This window comes from Cetorhinus maximus, chromosome 15 (genome assembly GCF_964194155.1).
Source record: "Cetorhinus maximus chromosome 15, sCetMax3.hap1.1, whole genome shotgun sequence".
In the NCBI taxonomy this organism is placed as follows: Eukaryota; Metazoa; Chordata; class Chondrichthyes; order Lamniformes; family Cetorhinidae; genus Cetorhinus; species Cetorhinus maximus.
In genome coordinates, this window is record NC_135893.1 from 83,170,619 (window position 1) to 83,192,533 (window position 21,915).

The 21,915-nt window shown below is 42.3% G+C and overlaps 1 protein-coding gene and 1 non-coding gene across 2 annotated transcripts in view; both read left to right on the forward strand.

Moving 5' to 3' along the window:
* xpo6 (exportin 6) overlaps positions 1-21,915 on the forward strand; it is a 122,173-nt gene that overhangs the window by 39,905 nt on the left and 60,353 nt on the right. Inside the window, exons 2-5 of the mRNA XM_078558752.1 lie at positions 6,183-6,273; positions 8,442-8,554; positions 9,343-9,540; positions 10,958-11,117. Coding sequence (XP_078414878.1) covers positions 6,183-6,273; positions 8,442-8,554; positions 9,343-9,540; positions 10,958-11,117 — 562 coding nt within the window. The remainder of the gene's footprint in view (positions 1-6,182; positions 6,274-8,441; positions 8,555-9,342; positions 9,541-10,957; positions 11,118-21,915) is intronic.
* LOC144691282 (U6 spliceosomal RNA) lies at positions 2,706-2,812 on the forward strand. Its single transcript, XR_013579085.1, has one exon. It is a non-coding gene; the product is annotated as a U6 spliceosomal RNA (small nuclear RNA).

A 21,915-nucleotide genomic window follows, 5' to 3' on the forward strand; every position in this document is an offset into this window, starting at 1 on the left:
ACTAAGATGGTTGGGCTTACAGCATTACCCTGAGGAGCTCCTGCAGTGATGTCCTGGACTACGATGATTGAGTGGTCTCCAACGACCTCAACCATTTTCCTTTCTGCTAGATATGACTCAAATTAGTGTAGAATTTCCCCCCCGATTTCCATTGACTTCAATTTTGCTAGCACTTTTTGATGCCACAGTCAAATGTTGCTTTGATGTCACGTGTAACCATTCTCACCTTGCCTCTGGAATTCAGTGCTTTTTTTGGCCATGTTTGGACCAAGGCTGTGATGAAGTTTGAAGCAGTGGCCCTGGCGGAACCCAAGCCAAGCATATTGATTAATAGGGCCTGAGTAAGTGCCGCTTGATAGCACTGTTGACGACATCTTTCATCACTTTGAGAGTTAACTGAGAAAGTAATTGATCAGATTGGATTTGTTCTGCTTTTTGTGGACAGGACATACCTGGGCAATTTTCCATATTGTCAGGTAGATGCCAGTGCTGTCGCTATACTGGAATAGTTTGGCTGAGGGCTAGTTCTGGAGCTCGAGTCTTGTTCAGTACTACACCTGGAATGCTGTCATGGACTATTGCTTTTGTTGTATCCAATGTGCCTACCCGGTTTCTTAATATTAAGTGGAGTGAAAAGGGGAGCAACTGAGAGCACGGACCCAGTGAGATTTGAAAAGTGGTGAGAAGACAGTTAAAGGCTCTGTATCTGAATGTGTGCAACAAAATGGATGATAATGCAGAAATAAATGTATATTCCTTCTTTCCATCATAAGGCCAGAAGTGGGGATGTTCGCTGATTGTGCAATGTTCAGCACCATTTGTGACACCTCAGATACTGAAGAAGTACATGTCTAAATGCAGCAAGACCTGGACAAAATCCAGGCTTGGGCTGAAAAGTGGCAAGTGACATTCGCACCACACAAGTGTCAGGCAATGACTATCTCCAACAAGAGAGAATTCAACCATCGCCCCTTGATGTGTAATGGTATTACCATCACCGAATCATCCACTATCAACATCCTGGAGGTTGCCATTGACCAGAAACTGAACTGGACTAGCCATATAAATACTGTGGCTACAAAAGCAGGTCAGAAACTAGAAATCGTGCGACGAGTAACTCACCTCCTGACTACCCAAAGCCTGTCCACCATCTACAAGCACAAGTCAGGAGTGTGATGGATTACTCCCCACTTGCCTGGATGAATGCAGCTCCCACAACACTCAAGCTTGACACCATCCAGGACAAAGCAGCCCGCTTGATTGGCACCACATCCACAAACATTCACTCCCTCCACCACCAACACCCAGTAGCAGCAGTGTGTACCATCTACAAGATACAGTGTAGGAATTCAGCAAGGCTCCTTAAACAGCACCTTCCAAACCCACGTCCACTACCACCTAGAAGGACAAGGGCAGCTGATAGATGGGAACACCACCACCTGGAAGTTCCCCTCCAAGTCACTCACCATCCTGACTTGGAAATATATTGTTGTTTCTTCACTGTGTCTGAATCAAAATCCTGGAACTCCCTTCCTAACAGTACTGTGGGTGTACCTACACCACATGGACTGCAGCGGTTCAAGAAGGCAGCTCAGCACCACCTTAAGGGCAACTAGCGATGGGCAACAAATGCTGCCGAGCCAGCGAAGCCCACATCCTGTGAATGAATTCTTTAAAAATTACCTGATAGCCATTACAAAGACGTGGTTGCAAGGTGATCAAGGCTGAAACCTGACTATGGAAGGGTATTTGACATTTTGAAAAGACAGGAAGCTAGCTCTGTTAATTAAGGATGTCTTTAGTATATTCATGAAAGGTGACCTTATCTCAAAAGAGCAAGGTGTAGAATCATTTTGGGTAGAGATAAGAAATAGGAAAGGTAAGGGGTCACTTGAAGTAGTTTATAGGCCTCTTAACATAAGACTGCTTTTGCTCGGGCTTCTTGATGCCACATTCAGTCACATGGCTGGGCTGCCGAATCTCCTGTGGCAGGTCCTGCCATGATAGGACCAGAAAATTCTGGCCTGTGGAATTCTCTACCCCAGAAAGCAGTGGAGGCTGGGTCATTGAATTTATTCAAGGCTGAGTTAGTTAGATTTTTGATAGACGAAGGAGTTGATGGTATGGGCACAGAAAGGAAAGTGGAGTTGAGACTGCGACAAGATCAACCATGATCTAATCAAATGGCACAGCAGGCTCGAAGGGCCAAATGGCCTACTCTTATGTTCCTATGAATTAAATTGGCTTAAGACTGGCCTCTGTGATGCTGGGACCTAAGGAAGCAACTGAGATGGATCATCCACTTAGTTCTCCAGGCTGAAGGTGGCTACAAATGCTTCAGCCTTGTCTTTTGCACTGACGTGCTGGCCTTTCCTAACATTGAGATTGGGGATGTTTGTGAAGCTCCCTCCTCCAGTTATTTGTTTAATTGGCTACCACCTTTCACGACTGGATTATCCCACTGGTCTAATCAGTCATGTATTAGCCTGGCTCTCACCTTCGTTAGAAGCTTGTGGTTTCAAGTCCCACTCAATCTTGGTTGCTTAGGAGGTGTCAGCTGTGGCTCAGTTCATAGCACCCTCGCCTTTGAATCAGAGGGTTGTGGGTTCATGTCCCACTCCCGGAAAACCAAGAACTGTGATTGTACTCGAAAGAGTTGCAATCTGTGACTGTTGATAACTCGAAAGAGTTTCAATCTTGGTTGCGTGCTCGCTTCGGCAGCACATATACTAAAATTGGAACGATACAGAGAAGATTAGCATGGCCCCTGCGCAAGGATGACACGCAAAATCGTGAAGCGTTCAATCTTGGTTGCATAATCTGAGTTGACATCTCAGCAACGTTGTCAGAGCTGCTGCCTTTTGGAGTGGATGTTAACCCAAAGCCCCATTTAACTGTTCAGGTTGATATAAAATGTCATACTATTTGGAACAGTGGGTTCCCCTGTGTTCTGTCCCACATTCCTAATTCAAACACCAAAACCATTGTCTGGTCATTCATTCAAGTGCTGTTAGTAGGACCTTGCAATGTGCAAAATGGCTAATGTATTTTCTTACAGAAGAGCATTAAATGCACTCCAAAAGGCTTTAATGCCCTTGGGGCATCCTAAAATGCCCAACAAGAGTAAACACCTTGACAAGAGGAGTACATGGGGAAGAAGTGGGGTGAAACATGCTTTCTGCTTTGATATTTTAACCACCTGTTTTCTGTGGGTTGTGAATGTGTCAGGGATTGTAAAGGCAGCAAACCATTCAAGAGAGTTTGGAGAGGAAATTGAACTTATTAGTGGGTGGTTTGCAAGGATGGGGTTAAATGGTGAATTTCTTTGAGGAGAGGGTGGTGACAGCAAAATTGAAAGTGAAGGAGATACAACCATTTACAGTATCAGCTATTAGTGTTATGAGGAAGGGAAGTTGGGTAGTCAGTCAACTGCTGGAGCTCAGATGATACGGAACTAAAAGTTCAGCATTTGTTGGAGACATTTTTGGTATCTTTCGAGGCATTTCTGTTTGTATTAAGTCCTAAAATCAGAGATTGTGAAAATGATAGTTGCAAACTCTTCATGTACAAATGCTGCTGCCGCTTCTGCCACTTTGTTTCCTTGTCTGTCATTTTTCTATTACTAATTATTTTGTTACACTTGATTTTACAGTATGATGACAAGTTACTTTCTCCCTGTATTTTTATTTGCTTATCATTTGTTATTTGAAGGGTGGGAGAAGGCTCGGGTGACACTGGAGGGGATCACTTTTTTGAAGGTTGCTGCACCACCTCAAATTCTGTGACTTCAAAAGATGAGTGCTCTGGACAAGAGCAGGGGCTACATAATCCAGATCTGAGTCCAAACGTTACATTTACCAGCACAATATAGCTCCTTTTCACATACTGCTCACAGCCATGTAGTTTCCAAGCTTTTGTCAGTCTTTACGTGTGTAAACATGCAGCAGTGAGCTGAGAATACTCTCCTTGTGGGCTTACCCTCCTCCCTTCGCAAATGGTAGTTGGCCCAGAACTATGTAGCACCAATCCTTTCTTAAAATCCTTCACACCCATCACCCCTGCCTATACTTGACCTTGCTGGTTTCCCATCCTATGGTGTATCTACTTCATTACCCTCATCTGTGTTTGCAAATATCTTTTTTGGCCTTAACAGCTGAAGATCGCTGATTTAAAGTGGGGTATGTCCTAGCCTGCTCTCTGGAACACATTCAAAACCACTTAACCTTGCCAACTCTTCTTTTAAAAGTCTCCTTTTTTTAAAAAAAATTGTTGTATGGCGCTTTCCAACTCCTAACCTGTCTTGTGTCTTCCTCCATATTGTCCTGGTAAACCACAAAATCTTCAAAGTGAGTGGAACTCTAGAAATGTTGCATAGAAGCTTGTTTTTATTAATTGAAATATTGCTTGTCAGTGATTCTATAAGCTAGTCAAATCTGGTGTTGTGGGGCCTCGGCTCTCTTGGTTTATATTGGTGGGTGGGGGTAAGTAGATTATGTAGCAGCAGTACCAAAGTAGGCTGATTTTGTTTCGGGCTGCATTACTGCCAAGTGATTTGGAATAGTCTGAATTCGTGTGAATGCTTTTTCGAGGGCTGAACTGGAGGTCCACACCATTCAGGCTGGTCTGAAAACTGCCCCTATTTGCAGTGAACCCATATACCATAAAATAATTTTTAAAAACTAATATCTAAACTACAGGGATAATAGGAGTTAAAGAGGAAGAACAAATTTCGTGGAGTTCTTTTTCCGAATATATCCCATGCATTTTCTCTTTGGAAAAGTAGAGTTTGTTAGTAATGTTAGTTTGTGCGAAAGAAAATGTAATATTAAACCTCCCAAAAAAGCCTTTAATCTCATTTAAAGCTGTTTTTCTGGTAAGCTCTTGTGCATTCCATTGTTGTGACGTAATGCAAATGTTTTGAAACTTGTAATAATTCCAGAGGAGCCTCTGCATTTGGTAATCGTTAATACTGTTTAGACAATCCTGTATGAATTCCTCTCCCTTGATGTAGTTCAATTACTACAGTTTTTTAATGTGAATTCCTTCATGTTACTTTTCACTTCCTCCTCCCTGCCTGATGCCCCCCAGCCCCCAAACCCACTTCACTGAGTTGAGGAGGCTCCTTTCATATTGCAGTCATAGCTTTGCTAGAAGGAAGATTAATTTAGGAGTGCTTTGGGATGTCCTGCCCTGTTTTCATGGATTATTCCTTCAAATTGTGTGTTTATTGCGATAGAACAAGATGGTTTCTAGAACAAATTTACTTTCAATATGTCCCCCCCAAGATACATGTATCCTTCATTTACAATCTTCCATTCATTGCACTGTGTAGTTCCCATTAGCTAATGTTATATTAAAAATGTTAATGCAACAAATGTTGGCCTTGCCAGTGACGCCCATGTACCATAAAAGAATTTTAAAAATGAATGAATGCATAAACTGCAGGGACATCTAACAGGAGTTAAAGGGAAGAGCAAATTTCATGGAGTTCTTTTTCCGAATCTATCCCTTGCATTTTATCTTTGGGAAAGTATAACTGAATGTATTAACTTTTGAAAGCTAAACGTGACCTGTTGAGAGCCAAGTTAGGTACTGCATAGAAAACAATGGGGTGCGAGTTGGGACCAATCTGAGGGCCAAACCTAAAGCTCAGGAAATGGTATCATCTGCATGCATGGTCAGTGGAGTTTCCCTGGATCTTGCTGCTATAGACCATTCAAGCTGAAATCATTGCTCTTGTTTCCTATGTTGTCACCCCTGTGCACACAGTGGAAAGGGAATCCCACATTTCCCTTTAGCTGTTAGATTTCAGATCTGCTAATTGATCAGTAAACAAATGTAGATTGAAATTCTGGCAGAAATCTTGCATTAATATAGATCATGACACAAATCACAACTACAGCATTGCTGCTGTATTTGCCTCCATGTAAATTCCAAACACCCCCTTCTAGATAGGACAATGATTCCAAAACCTGAACTCCTTGTCTCCGTCTGACTTTAGCCCAAGTTTAGTGTGACCCCACCTTTCAGATTTTTATCTCCCCATTCTCTTTGCAGTCTTAGAATTGTGCACTAACTTTTTGAGAACACTTAATGATGTACAGTATATTGGTGAGTCCTCCAAACCAATCTCAACCCACATTAATTTCTGGTTAATTAATGCAGCCTCACTGTTTTCACAGGCATCTGAAGAGGCCTCTCTGCGTGCATTGGAGAGTCTTATGACTGAGTTTTTCCACAGTTGCACCACAAATGAGCGAAAAAGGGAGATTGGTAAGTGACTAGAGCTGGCTATTGCTTCCAGCTTCTCATATTTCTCTAGATGAATTGCTATGTTGCTGTGGAGCTCTGATGACATGATATTCGTTCTTTGCTATATGGAGGCATATGAGAATTATTCTATTTTTGTCCCCTTCCACCTGACTTGATGTCCCTCCTGTCTGTTGCTGTACCTCTTCTACTGTGCTGGGAATTGTAGCCCTATTTGATTCTGTTGTGATGTTTACCAGCTGGCTATTTTGAAAAGAGATATGAAGATTTGTTTTGAGATTGGAATTGTCTCCTTCTCCCAATCCCTGTCATATTGGAGACCAAATGTGTGGTGCCAGCCCATAATGATTACCCCCTGTATTATCTCTGGGGTGGAGGATGCATTGATCTCCATCAGTGCTCACATGTGTAAATTCCTTTTATAATTTACTGTGACTGCACATTACTGTTTCTCTTTTTACTTAAGACTGTCCATGTCTATTTATAGCGAATGTAGCTCCTTTATTCAGAAAGGGAGGGAGACAGGAAACAAGAAACTTACAGGCCAGTTAGCCTAGCATCTGTCATATGGAAAATGTTAGAAGCTATTATTAAAGATGTTATAACAGGGTACTTAGGAAAATTGGGGCAATCAGGCAGAGTCAGCATTGTTTTTTGAAAGGGAAGCCATGTTTAACCAATTTATTGGAGTTCTTTGAAGAAGTAACATGTGCTGTGGATGAAGGGGAACTGGTGGATGTACTGTACTTCGATTTCCTTACCTTATCAAATGATCTTGATAAGGTGATACATCAAAGCTTATTGCGGAAAACAATAACTCCTGGTGTAGGGGGTGACATATTGGCATGGATGGAAGATTGGCTAGTTAACAGGAAACAGTAGGCATAAATGGGTAATTTTCGCGTTGGCAAGATGTAATGAGTGGTGTGCCATAGGAATCAGTGTTGGAGCCTCAACTTCTTCACAACTTATACAAGTGACTTGGATGAAGGGAGTAAAGGTATGGTTGCTAAATTTGCTGATGAGACAAAGTTAGGTAGGAAAGTAAGTTGTGAAGAGGACATGAAGCTACAAATGGGTATAGGTAGGTTAAGTGAATGGGCAGAGATCTGGCAAATGGAATATAATGTGGGAAAATGTGAAATTGTCCGTTTTGGCAGGAAGAATGAAAAAGCATATCTAAATGGTGAGATTGCAGAGCTCTGAAACGCAGAGGGACCTGGGTGTCCTAGTGCATGAATCGCAAAAGGTTAGCATGCAGGTACAGCAAGTAATTAGGAAAGCTAATAGAATGTTATCATTTATTGCAAGGGGAATTTAATACAAAAGTAGGGAGGTTGTTTCAGTAATACAGGACAGTGGTGAGACCACATCTGGAGTACTGTGTACGGTATTGGTCTCCTTATTTAAGGAAAGATATAAAAGCATTGAAAGCAGTTTGGAGAAGGTTTACTAGACTAATACCTGGAATGGGCGGGTTGTTCTTTGAGGAAAGGTTGGCCAGGCTAGGCTTATATCCACTGGAGTCTGGAAGAGTTAAGAGGAGACTTGACTGAAATATAATGTCCTAAGGGGTCTTGCCAAGGTGGATGTGGAAAGTTTCCTTTTGTGGAAGAATCTAGAACTAGGGGCCACTGTTTAAAAGTAAGGGGTCACCCATCTGAGGCAGAGATGAGAAATGTTTTCTGAGAGCCATGAGTCTTTGGAGCCCTTTTTCAAAAGGTGGTGGTGGCAGAGTCTTTGAATATTTTTAAGGCGGAGCTAGATTCTTGATGAGCAAAGGGGTGAAAGGTTATCAGGGGTAGGCGGGAATGTGGAGTTGAGGCTACAATCTGATCATCCATGATCTTATTGACTGGAGGAGCAGGCTTGAGGGGACGAGGGGCCCACTCCTCCTAATTCCTATGTTCGTATGTACATTTCTTCATAGAATTACAAAGATATAAGGCATCGTTTTCATCTGAACTTCTAAAAGATTCTGCCTTTTTTATTTAAAGTACCATGGATGTTCTTATTTGAATCAACTTTTAATAGTTACTGTGGTCTTAAACCCTATATATACTGTAATTGTGATTGGGATGTGTATATAATTTATGGGGATTTGGCAGTGCCTACGTTATGCTGGTTTCTATTGGAAGCTTGCCTCATTGTGAATATTCTTTGTTCCACAGAGGAGCTGTTAAATAACTTTGCACAGCAGATTGGAGCATGGCAACATTGTATTTACTTCTTATCCAACACTCGTAATGAGTATGTCATGATGTACAGCTTGACGGTGTTTGAGGTGAGTCAGGAATATTGAATGAAAGCTGTGTGACAGACCTTGCAGGAGTTTATACTGGCCCTGCTGCTTCCTGTTATTTCCAAAAGCAGAATGTTCAAACATGGGGTTATTGAGTCATGGTGTAACTTGGGCTTGGAATCCCAATCTTAGTCACGTTCAGTGCAGTGATAGTTTATAGCTGGTTTTTAACCAAGCCCAGTAACACTGGATAAAATTTGAGGACTGAATTATAAAGTGAGGCTGAGGGCGGTGTGGAGGGAGAACCTTAATCTCAGGTACATGGTAGTGGTTTCCTCCTAGTACAAGGATGCGTATAGGTTGCAAAAAGTAGCTGTTGGTGTCTCTAGCCCAAACCACATTACATCACTTTTTCTATAAAATGGTTTGACTCATTTTAGTTTGCAATATTGCGCTGCAGATGAGTTATTTAAGGTGTTGATTCAGTGCACCCCAGCAGACTAGGATGAGGCCACTAAAGAGGTTTCTTACAAGTCAACAGCAATCTGTAATTTTAATGTTCTTTTAACATAAATGTACCAAGACGTTTTACAAAACGGATACTAAACTAGTGCGAACATAGGGTCCTGATGCCATAAATGAGGCAGGAGTTAAAGGTAAACTATACAAACTAGCTAGTAATGCAGTTCTATAATTGCTGATTTTGATGAACACCTTTTGATGCCAGGTCAGGAAAATTTTTATTTGTAATTTGAACCTATATTTTGTTCAGGGTTAATTGTTTGCATTAACTTTATGGAAAAAAAAATTTGACTGCTTTTGCCCATCAGAACCTGATTAATAAGATGTGGTTGGGAGTCCCGTCTCAAGACAAAATGGAGATTCGAAGCTGCCTACCCAAGCTTCTGTTGGCGCACCACAAGACAATGCCATATTTCATTCGCAACAAGTTGTGTAAAGTAATTGTGGATATCGGGAGGCAGGATTGGCCAATGTTTTACCATGATTTTTTCACCAGCACATTACAGGTAATGTATGCAAGAGAAGCCTAAATTGTATTGGTCTGGATACACCTATAATTACTAGTATCTAATGGCAGTAATTTTGTAAATTGTTTTATCTGTCAATAATATAATTTCCCTAAGGATAACACTGGTCTCCCAAAATAAATCCAGATTCCTTTCTTGCCATCATGCTAACACTTTGTGAAGAAATGCTTCTTGATTTCACTCCTAAATTGCCTAGCTCTAATTTTATGTCGTACCCCCTTGTTCTGGATTTCCCCCACCATAGGAAATAATTTCACTATTTCACCGATAGAGTGGGATGGGCAATAAATGCTGGCCTAGCCACCAACGCCCACATGTCATGAATGAATGAATGAATAAATAAATGAATCCTTTCATCATTGTAAATACCTTGGTTAACTACTCTTCAACTTTCTAAAATCAGGGGAATATAAGCTAGGTTTATACAACCTTTCCTTATAATCTAACCCTTTAAGTCCTGGTAACATGCTGCTGAATTTGCCTTGTATCTTCTCAAAATGCAATATGTCTTTCCTGAGGATTGGTGTCCAAAACTGAACCCAGTACACTCCAGATAGGTTCTGACCAGAGTTACCTACAACTGAAACATCACTTCCTTACTTTTGAATCCCAATTCACTTGAGGTAAAGGCCAACATTCAAGTAGCCTTTCAAAATTAAAAATAAGACTGTTTTGGGCTTGTGTACTACTAACTCAGCTTTTTCCACTTCCTTCTACGTCAGTTGAAGTGACAAGTAGAATTGCTAATTGGCTGCTTGTATGCCACATACTGTTTGAGGCTGCAGATAGGGTGATGTGCAGCTGCAGAGCTCTGAACCTGTCCAAGCTCAAAGTGGCAGGCTCAGGATGTTACCAGGAGTGTCAAATTTATCTAGCTTTTTAATGGGCATAGGACGTCTCATTGAAAGCATCAAACTGCTTCATTTACATTAGCTGTTTGAGTCTGGCCAAGAAAGTGTACGGTCAGGGTTAGATTCGGAACTTGAACAGCTGCAGAACTTCATTAGGCTTTGCAAATTCAGTGCGTTCAAGTTATGAGGTTACCCAGTTGCATGGGGTCAGGCACAGGTTGCAGCTTTCCTGTCTCCTGTCTAATGGTTAGCATTAGTTTCAGAGCTGCCTGTCATAGGGAGTTTTAAAAGGGACTCATTTGTCTTCAGTTGATGAAGCCCTTGGTCAGTCTCAGTACCCTCCTGGGAGGCTTTACCTGCCTGACTGATTAGAGCTGCAGCTAGTGGCGTGTGCCTGGAGGAAGAGGAAAGAGAAGGGAGGAAGAGCAAGTTGTGTGTGCTGCTGAGGTGAATTATTTCAAGTCACTTGTGAATGTTCTAACTCTACCATAACAACACCTATTTTGTCTGGTTCTCTGCAAGCTGTGAAATGTTTTCCTATTTAGCTAATCCAGGCTCCTTCCACCACGCCTTTGGGTCTGATCATGTTGAAGACTACCTCTGAGGAGTTAGCATGCCCACGGGAGGACCTCAGTGTGGCACGGAAGGAGGAGCTTCGAAAACTGCTACTGGATCAGGTGCCAACAGTACTAGGCCTTATCACAGGTCAGTATGAAAATGGTGGTCGTAGTACAACGTTGGGTAAATGCTGAGGGATTGTTCCTACTGATTGGGAGATCAGAGCAGAATTAGGGGAGACGGTTGGCGTAGTGGTAATGTCACTAGACCAGTAATCCAGAGACACAACATAATGCCCAGGAGACATGGATTCACATCCCACCATGGCAGCTGGTGGAATTTAAATTCAATTAATAAAAATCTGGAATATAAAAGCTAGTCTCAGGTTATAAAAACCCATCTGGTTCACTAAGGAAGGAAATCAATCATCCTTGCCTGGTCTGGCCTACATGTGACTCCAGACCCACAGCAGTGTGGTTGACTCTTAACTGCCCTCTGAAACAGGCTAGCACCCACTTGAAGGATAATTGGAGATTGGCTACAAATGCTGCCGCATCCCAAGAAAGAATAAAGATTTATCATTTAGAAGAGCAATGGGACAAGTTATTTTATTCTCTAAAGAGTTATTAGGACATAGGATGCTTCACTTCAATTCTTCAGTCAGTGATTATTATCATCATTTGAAATGAAATTGATCCAGCGCTTTAAAAGAGTTTAAAAGGATACAGGGAAAGGGCAAGAAAGTGGGCTTAGTGTAGCTGCTGTTGAGAAGCTGGCACTGGCACAGGTACTATGGGCTGAATGGCTTATTTTGCTGTAAATTCTACAATTCTATAGTGTTTCATCTGTGAGCAAATGCGTGCCTTCTATAAGCCTGAACGACTTCAGGTGGAGAGAGTTGTTGGATTTAAGTATTTGAATCCAAGAAATATGCAAGACTATGGGGGCAACTTGGGCAGTTGGATTAGTTTTGGGTCTATCTAACAGATGTGCCAGCACATATATGATGGACCAAATAGCTGCCTCCTGCCATGTCGTATTCTATGGTTTTGTGGTATCAGATTAGATAATTGGACAGCCAAGGTTCTGGATCCAGCTGTTCCAGAATCAATAAATTGCCATTAACAATATAGCCCACATTCCTCATTGTGAAGTCAGCTATTTTTCATGAACTGAGGAAGTCACTGTACAGAAGTAATTTAAATTTGACCGATCGTTGTAACCATGAAAGCTACCCATAAATGAAAAAAATGCACTATGATCAAGGCATTTTCTTACAACTTTTCTTCCATGTCCCAATACTTTGGCTATATGTTAGGTTGGCTGAGTTGGTAGCATTCTCCCAGTTGAATGTTAGGTTCAGGGTTCCAGAACTTGAGCATATGAACCAGGCTGATGCTTCAGTGCCATACTGAGGGAGTTTTCCATTGTTGGAGGTACAATTTTTTTTTTTGCACGTGACATTAAACTAAGGCTGCACCTATTTGTTCAGTGACAAGTAGAAGATTTGGTGGCGCAATACAAAAGGGCAGTGGGCTCTTCTGGTGCCTTGGCCAGGATTCCTCCCTCACCAACATAATCAGGAAATTGGATATCAGATTTGCACACATGAATGATTACACTCCAAAAGTAAGAACATCCTGAGGATGCTATGAGGTACTTTTATAAATGTAAGCTCTTTCTATGTCTGTGCATTAAATTCCAGTGTACATGACAGGTCGCAGTTACAACACTTGTATTTCAAATTGCTGCATTTTTATTGGCCTTGCATGAAGAAACAGTAATACCTGATATTCATTGTGTCCACGTTTTGTAGCAATTAGCAACTCTTGCACTTCCCCCCATTTAATAGGAAAATAGGCTCCCACAAGAACAAACTGATCACCCATCTCACTGTAAAATGACCCCTTCTCGTTCTTAACCTGTCTGCAACCTTTGATATGCTTGACCACACCAACCTTCTCCAGCACCTTTGCACCATTGTGCAGCTGGGTAGGCCTGAACTCATCTAGTTCCATTCCTATCTGTCTAATCATAGTCAGAATATCAGCTGCAATGGCTTCTCTTGCTGCTCCCCATCATTACCTCTGGTGTGCCCCAAGGTTCTATTCCTTAGTCCCTTCCTGTTTCTCATGTGTTTGCTGCCCCATATGATCTGAAAACATAGCTAGTCTTCACGTGTATGCTGCTGACCCTCAGCTCTACCTCACCACCACCTCTCTCAATTTCACCACTGATACTAAATTATCAGATGCTGGTCTGACATCAGTACTGCACGAATAAAAAATTATTTCCGTTAAATCTTCAGAAGGTCCCTGCCACAAACTCTGTCCCCTAGGTATGATTTCCATCTCACTCCCTGGCAACTGAGAGACTGAACCAGACTTTTCACAACCTTTCATATTTGACACACACTATATGCAAGTGCCAGGCAATGACCATCTCCAACAAAAGAGAATCAACCATCTTCCCTTGACATTCAGTGACATTACCATCACTCATTGCCCCACTATCAACATCCTGGGGGTTACCATTATCAGAAACTGAACTGGCCCAGCCATATAAATACTGTGTCTGCAAGAGTAGGTCAGAGACTGGGAATTCTGTGGCAAGTAACTCACCACCTGATTTCCCAAAGCCTGTCCATCATCTACAAGGCACAAGTCAGGAGTGTGGTGGAATACTCCTTACTTGTCTGGATGAGTGCAACTCCAACAACGCTCAAGAAGCTCGACAACACCCAGGACAAAGAAGCCTGCTTGATTGGTACCCTACCCACTATCTTCAACAACAGCTTCGTGCACCACTGCACAGTGGCAGCAGTGTGTACAATCTACTAGATGCATTGCGGCAACTCACCACGACTCCTTCAACAGCACCTTCCAAACTGTCACTTCTACCACTTAGAAGGACAAGGGCAACAGATGCAGAGAAACAGCACCACCTGCAAGCTCCCCTCCAAACTACACACCATCCTGACTTGGAACTATATCACCATTCCTTTGCTGTTGCTGGGTCAAAACCCTCCCTAACTCCAGGGTGTGCCACATGGGCTGCAGTGGTTCAAGACGGTGGCTCACACTATCTTTTCAAGGGCAATTTATTATTTTATTCATGGATGTGGCCATCGTTGGCTAGGCCAGCATTTATTGCCCTTGAAGATGGTGTTGAGCTGCCTTTTTGAGCTTCTGCAGTCCATGTGGTGTAGGTGCACCCACAGTGCTGTTAGGGAGGGAGCTCCAGGATTTTGACCCAGCGACAATGAAGGTACGGCAATATATTTTCAAATCAGGATAGTGAGTGGCTTGGATGGGAACTTCCAGGCGGTAGTGGTGTTGTCCTTCTAGATGGTAGCAGTCGTGGGTTTTGAAGGTGCTGTCTACAGAGCCTTAGTGAGCTCCTGCAGTGGATCTTGTAGATGGTACACACTACTGCCACTGTGCGTCGGTAGTGGAGCAAGTGAATGTTTGTGGATTGGGTGCCAATCAAGTGGGCTGCTTTGTCCTCTAGTGTTGTTGGAGCTGCGCTCATCCAGGCAAGTGGAGAGTGTTCCATCACACTCCTGACCTGTGCCTTGTAGATGGGGTGGACAGGCTTTGGGGAGTCAAGAGGTGAGTTACTCGCCACAGGATTCCTAGTCTCTGACCTGCTCTTGTAGCTGCAGTATTTATATGGCTAGTTCAGTTCAGTTTCTGGCCAAAGGTAACCTCAGGATATTGATAGTGGGGGATTCAGTAATGGTAATGCCATTGAATGTCGAGGAGCAATGGTTAGATTTTCTCTTGTTGGAGATGGTTGTTGCCTGGCACTTGAGGCGCAAATGTTACTTGCCACTTGTCAGCCCAAGCCTGGACATTGTCCAGGTCTCGCTGTATTTGCACATGGACAGCTTCAGTACCTGAGGAGCTGCGAAGGATGCTGAATATTGTGTAATCATCAGCGACCATCCCCACTTCTGCCGTTTTGATGGAAGGGAGGTCATTGATGAAGCAGCTGAAGCTGGTTGGTCCTAGGACACTACCCTGAGGATCTCCTGCAATGATGTCCTGGAACTGAGATGATTGACCTCCAACAACCACTTTCCTTTGTGCTAGGTATGACTGCAACCAGTGGAGAGTTTTCCCCCTGATTCCCATTGATTCCAGGTTTGCTAAGGCTCCTTGATGCCGCATTAGGTAAAATGCAGCTTTGGTGTCACACTCACCTCACCTCGGGAGTTCAGCTCTTTTGTCCATGTTTGAACCAAGGCGGTAATGAGGTCAGAAGCTGAGTGACCCTGGTGGAACACAAACTGAGCACCAGTGAGTAAGTTATTGCTAAGCAAGTGCCTCTTGATAGCATTGTTGGTGATCCCTTCCATCACTTTACTGATGATCGAGAGTAGCCTGGTGGGGTGCTTATTGGCTGGGTTTGGGATTTGTCCTGCTTTTTGTGTACAGGACATGTCATAACCTGGGCTATTTTCCACATTGCTAGGTAGATGCCAGTGTTGTGACTATACTGGAACAGCTTGGCTAGGGCCGTGTCAAGTTCTGGAGCACAAGTTCTTCCACTATTGTCAGAATATTGTCAAGGCCCATAGCCTTTGCAGTATCTAGTGCCTTCAGTCGTTTCTTGATAACGTGGAGTGAATCAAATTGGCTGAAAACTGGCATCTGTGCTGCTGGGATCCTCTGGAGGAGGCTGAGATAGATCATCCACTCGGCACTTCTGGCTGAAGATTGTTGCAAGTGCTTCAGCCTTATCTTTTGCACTGATGTGCTGGGCTCCTGCATCATTGAGGATGGGGATATCTGTGGAGCTGCCGCCTCCAGTGAGTTGTTTAATTATCCACCACCATTCACAACGGGATGTGGCAGTACTGCAGAGCTTGGATCTGATCCGTTGGCTGTGGAATCGCTTAGCTCTGTCTATCACTTACTGCTTATGCTGTTTGGCATGCAAGTAGTCCTGTGTTGTAGCTTCACCAGGTTGACACCTCGCTTTTATGTATGCCTGGTGCTGCTACTAGCATGCCCTCTTGCACTCTTCATTGAACCAGGGTTGATCACCTGGCTTGATGGTAATGGTAGAGTAGGGGATATGATGGGCCTTGAGGCTACAGATTGTAGATGAGTACAATACTGTTGCTGCTGATGGCCCACAGCACCTCATGGATGTCCAATCTTGAGATGTTAAATCTGTTCGAAATCTATCCCATTTGGCACAGTGGTCGTGCTACACAACACAGAGGGTATTCTCAAGTGGAGATGAAGCCCCGTCTTCATAAAGGTGGTCACTCCTACTGATACTGTTATGGACAGATGCATCCGCGGCAGGCAGGTTGGTGAGGATGAGGTCTAGTATGTTTTTCTCTTTCTTGTTCCCTCATCACCTGTTGCAGGGATTAAGGTGGTCCTGGGACATTACCTGTAAGGTATGATACTGTGAGAATGACTATGTCAGGTTGTTGCTTGACTAGTCTGAGACAGCTCTCCCAATTTTGGCACAAGCACCCCAGATGTTAGTAATCAGGACTTTGCAGGGCTGCCAGGGCTGAGTTTGCCATTATAGCTTCCGGTGCCTAGGTGGTTGCTGGGTGGTCCATCCGGTTTCATTCTTTATTGACTTGTTTTTAGCAGTTTGATACAACTGAGTGGCTTGCTAGTCCATTTCAGAGGGCAGTTAAGAGTCAACCACATTGCTGTGGATCTGGAGTCACATGTAGGCAGACCTGGTAAGGACAGCAGATTTTCTTCCCTAAAGGACACTAGTGAACCAGATGGGTTTTTACAACAATCAACATTGTTTCATGGTCATCACTAGACTTTTAATTCCAGATATTTTATTGAATTTAAATTGGGGATGGATAATAAAAATGCTGGCATAGCTAGTGATGCCCACAATTCCATGAAAGAATAAAAAAAATTCCTGAGATGAGCTTCTGATCACACATCTGTGTACCATCACTAAGACAGTCTAATTCCATCTCTGTAACATCACCAGATACCACCCCTGCCTCAGTACATCTGCTGCTGAAAACTTTATCCCATCCTCCATTACCTCTAGACTCGAGTATTCCAGCATACCCCTGGCTGGCTTCCATGTTTTACCCTCCAACTTCGATGTCATTCAAATCTCTGCTGCCCATTTCCTTAATTGCACCAAGTCCTGTTCACCCATCATTCCTGTGCTCACTGACCTACATTGGCCCTGGCCAAGTAACACCTCCATTATGAAATTCTCATCTGTGTTTTCAAATCCCTGCATAGTGTAAACTACAGCATCCCTATAACCCTTTTGCATTTGTCTAATTCTGACCTCTTGCGCATCTTCAATATCCTTTGCTCCCACCATTGCTGGGTAGCCTTGTGCTCACTGCATTCCATGTGCGCACAGCCCTTTAACATGCCAGCCACAGCCCCCAAACAAAACCTTTCTCCAATCACTGGCTAACTCCAGCTTACTTGGAAGTACGTCTGTTGGTTTCAAGGGAAGTATTTGAAGTTCTCTGCAAACTGCATTTTATTTTCACCGCTCCTGATGCCAATTGGCCACGGATCTTTTTTTTATCCATTAACAGATCTTCCAAGTTTACTGTGTACACCCTCTACCTCATCCCATTGAAGCCAATCCTGTCTAAATCTAGAATCTTAATTGTCTCTTGCTTCTCTCTTTCAAGCACTATTTTGAACTTGATCATGTTGACCTGTTCACACACTGATTAGATTGTTCACTAAATCTAACTAATTACTCAAAACTAATATGGCCGGCTGCTTATTGGTTCTAGAATATATAGTTGCAGAAAACTATTTCAGACACTCTCAAATTCATTATTTTATGTGCTAGTCTGTTTATCCCAATCTATATGAAAGTTAAAATTCCTGATTAATACCTATGCTCTATGCTTGTCTGATCTCTATTTGTACAAGCTATGACTTCACAGGTACTCACCAGGAGGCCTATACACAATGCATACTATCGTCTTAAATCCTTTTCTATTTCTTAATTTTACCTGTAAAGTCGCCACTATTTTCTTATTTCTTATTTTTATCCTCATTATTGAAATGTTTTCATCCTTAACCATTTGACCTTTTTAACCAGGTATATTTGGTTCCCAGCCCTGACTGTCTTGCAGCCATGTAGCTATTATCAATAGTACCTTCTCCAACAGAACCCTGTTCTCCCCATTTAAAATCCCTGTGGCCACCCTATTCCTTTCTGCTAGAGCCCTGATCACAGCCTGGTTCAGGTGGAGCCTATCCCAGCAGTACAGTGCCTCCCTGTTCCAGTTTGGTGCCATTGTCCCATGAAATGGAACCCCTCATTCTCGCACCATTCCTTCAGTCACATGTTCACCGTCCCGATCTGCTTTTCCCATGTGGACACTCATCCTGCTTGCATAAAATGCTTTCTCTCTCCCTGATTATTGAATCTCCTGCAAAACTCTCACATTAGGCTTCCCCTTCCCACCCCACTCTTTTGGACAACCTCCTTCTTCCAGGTGCCATGGTCTACATTCTAGCCACCCTTCTGACAGTCTTTATCCTTATCCTCACAGGTAGCAAGTGCATTGTATCTTTTGAATAGGATCAGTTTCTGTGATTCTTCGTTCTCTATTTCACCTGGGTTCTTTTTACTCTCTACACTATCACTCATACCACCCCATTTGGAACCTGCACCTCCATATGAGGTGTGACAGCAAACTGTCCAGAGATTTCCCCATGCTTGTGTCTCCAACTCACTAGTTCAATGACTGAGCTGGAGAGATTCAAGATGCAGGCATCTTTGCAGATTTGTTCATTCTGGACAGTCTTGCTGTCCACAAACTCGCACAGATGACAGACCAGGCAGACGACCTGCTTTGCCATATTGTAGTCTCAATTATTTATAATGCATCTAGTTTTTAGTTTGTTTCTTTGCTTTTTCTACACACTTACTGACACTAAGCAGTGGACAAAAAATTTAAATAGTTACATTAAAGGTGTTATATAAACACAAGTGGTTGAATCAATAGTAACTGCAGATACAGTGATTAACTTAGTAACTCTGCAGATGCGCAATAATTAACCCTTACCCTACTAAATCAATAATGACTCAGTGGTGGCACATAGCAACCAACCCTTGCCCTGTTACATAAGCTGCAGCTTTGTACTGTTGGAGATGGTAACGTTTTAAAAGATTTCGAATGTGCTATTGAAATTGAAACAAACTTTAGAAATAATAAATTTGTCAATGGTGCAAATGAGAGAAGCTGCAATAGTTCCCATGCTCGGAAATTCCCACTTTCAATTTAAGATGCATCTATTTATATATTTTGTAAATATTCATTTGCGAGTGAGGTTTCCTCTCAACTTCAAAACACTGTAATGTACACAGAGGTTAACTGTGGTTTTCCTCCCAAGTGCAATAAACTTCCTATTTTGCAACACTTTGCTGAGTCTGTACTTAAACAGGCCTGTACAAGAAGGCTGTGCTGTCATGAAAATATAACTATTTTCATAATATTATTGTAATTTGTTGTGAAGGTAGGCTAATAATGGGGGTTGGATTAGTTTCTCTTTGCGTAGGGTTTTAATTGAATTACAGACAGCTGGTTTGGGTGCTTGATGTATCAGAAGGGAAATTAGGTTTGAAATACTAAATATGTAAACATGGCTGAAGTTTTAGAATGTGAGATGTGAAGAATATTTGCGTTTTTAGGTAAACCAGAGTCTTGAATTTCAAAGAGATGGTAAGGTGTTACACCTAGTCAAGAGTGTTTATTTTTAGTACTATGAAAGATTTATATTGGGACAATGAGATTTACATTAAAAGGGGGAAACCTGTATAAAGGAGATGAGGTTATGTGTAAGAAGGCGGCATTCTAAGATCCAACAAGTGTGAAAAGCTTCCAGCCTCTATGTATCAAGCTGCTGTCTCCAGGAATCGAAGCTCAGAGAATTCACTTTAAATATCACTGTCCAGGGTATTGTGTGCTTTGCCTGGGTCTGTTGAAATCTATCTTGTTTTACTGTTGCCTCAACGGAGGTGTAACTGGGAGTTAGATTAATTAGGGGAGCTAGGAGTTATCATAGTAGTAATTTGTAGACCTATGTATGTGCTTAAAATCATTTATTTTATTAAATGTTTAATTTAGTTTTGTAAAAAACCTCTAAGACTCAGTGGACCTATTAATACTGAATTTAAGGAATGCATCTTGAAATAAAAATTTACAAATTGCAAAACAGTTATGGCAGCTGTTTCAAGTTTTCCTCTGGGATTTGAGCAGCTCAGCATTTACCATCCGCTGTGTCATAATGCCAGCACAGAAGATGTAATAAAATCTGAAATTTTATGAAAAATTCCCAGTTGGAGCTATTCAGCCATTTTCCAACTAATTGCCCCACAATGCAATAAATTTGCATCGAGGACAAATGTACATTGGTGATGATATGTGAATGAGCTTGTAGACTGAAATAATAGTCTATTACTGTGCTTTGTGAAACCCAAAGTTCATCACAGTTGCCTGATTTTTTTTATTGTTTCAAAGTGCTTCCCTGCTAACCCAGTAATGGGCCCATTCTAGTGTGTGCTAAGAAATGTGTATGTAAAGCTGCCACTCCAAAATATTGAATAAGCTAACTTTTATTGTGCCATGAAGAATGGGTGAGAGTAAATGTTGCTCCTAGCCAGGTATTTGTTTTAATAGATGCCCCACCTATGTAGGGGTTCAGCCTACTTGTAAGTGCCAGCCCAGCTACTGCCTACGAAGTGCTGCATTGTCATTGCGTCTTGGTCAGCACTGCTGCTTTTTATAGAAGAGTCCTGAATTCCTGGAAGCTGCTGGCTCAGTTAAATTATTGCAATAACTGGAACACCAGCAGTGGATATATAGCACAATTCAAGTTTCAGAACTGTGGGAAGAGCAGTGATCTGGGAACACTGTGCTTCGTGAACCAAGTGTTAAGTCAGGAATTTGGTGCAAATGGGGTTTCTAAATATCTTTCGAGCGGTAATTTAGATTAACAATTAGAATCTGTCTTAAGCTTTAAAACTGCAAAAGAAACTACAAGCTAGATAAGATACCTAGCTAACAGAAACTGCCTGGCAGTCGCAATTGTTAATCAACTAAAAGCGGTTGTCTGAATAAGTGTTATTAACTGGAGCATTAATAAGCTCTCTGTATAAGTAAACCTTGTTTGCTACTGCACAGCGTGATCTGGGAATAGAGTGCTTCATGAACCAGGTGTTAAGTCAGGAAATTGGTACAAGTGGGAATTCAGTGCAGAGGAGGAAGAAGGTGCTGCTTACTTCCAGTAGCTGTTTAGTGTTCCTTTTGTCTCCAAGCTAGGAGATCGTTTAGTGGTTCAGAGCTTGAGTATTGCTGAAAAAGACTTTTTGTCGAAACTTTTTGTCTTGCACTCATCAAGACAGTTCCCAAGAATACCAATGTAAGGGAAACAAAATTTATACTGTATGAGAAGAGAGCTGATTGGTTGGCAAGTGGACTTCAATAGAGGCATTGCCATGGGGAATGCACCAGATTATTGTGAGTTTGAAATTTAAACCAGGCAGTTTGACTCTGGTCAAGACATTGCCCTGAGGAATGAACCAGCAGATGGCTGTCATTTATTTTGTTTAGCTGAAACAGGCGCAATATCTGTACGTGTTCTTTCTGTCTGCAAAGAACAGGGCCCTGTGTATTAATATATGTATCTTCCAGTACATGTAAATGCCCCACACTGTGAGCCCGACTGACGATCTTAAATTGGTTGTCAGCGTAATTCTTAGTACACTGAGGATTATTTAGCAAACATTGTCCAATCGCAGAATCAACACCTAATGTTGGACATTGTGTTTTGAATTTTGCAAACACGGGCTGGTTGGGTACAGTCTGTTGCCTGTTGCGAACAATGGAAGAGAAGTGCTGTTTAATACAATCTGCCAGTCTTTGGGACAAACAGCCTGCATACCTAGCATCACA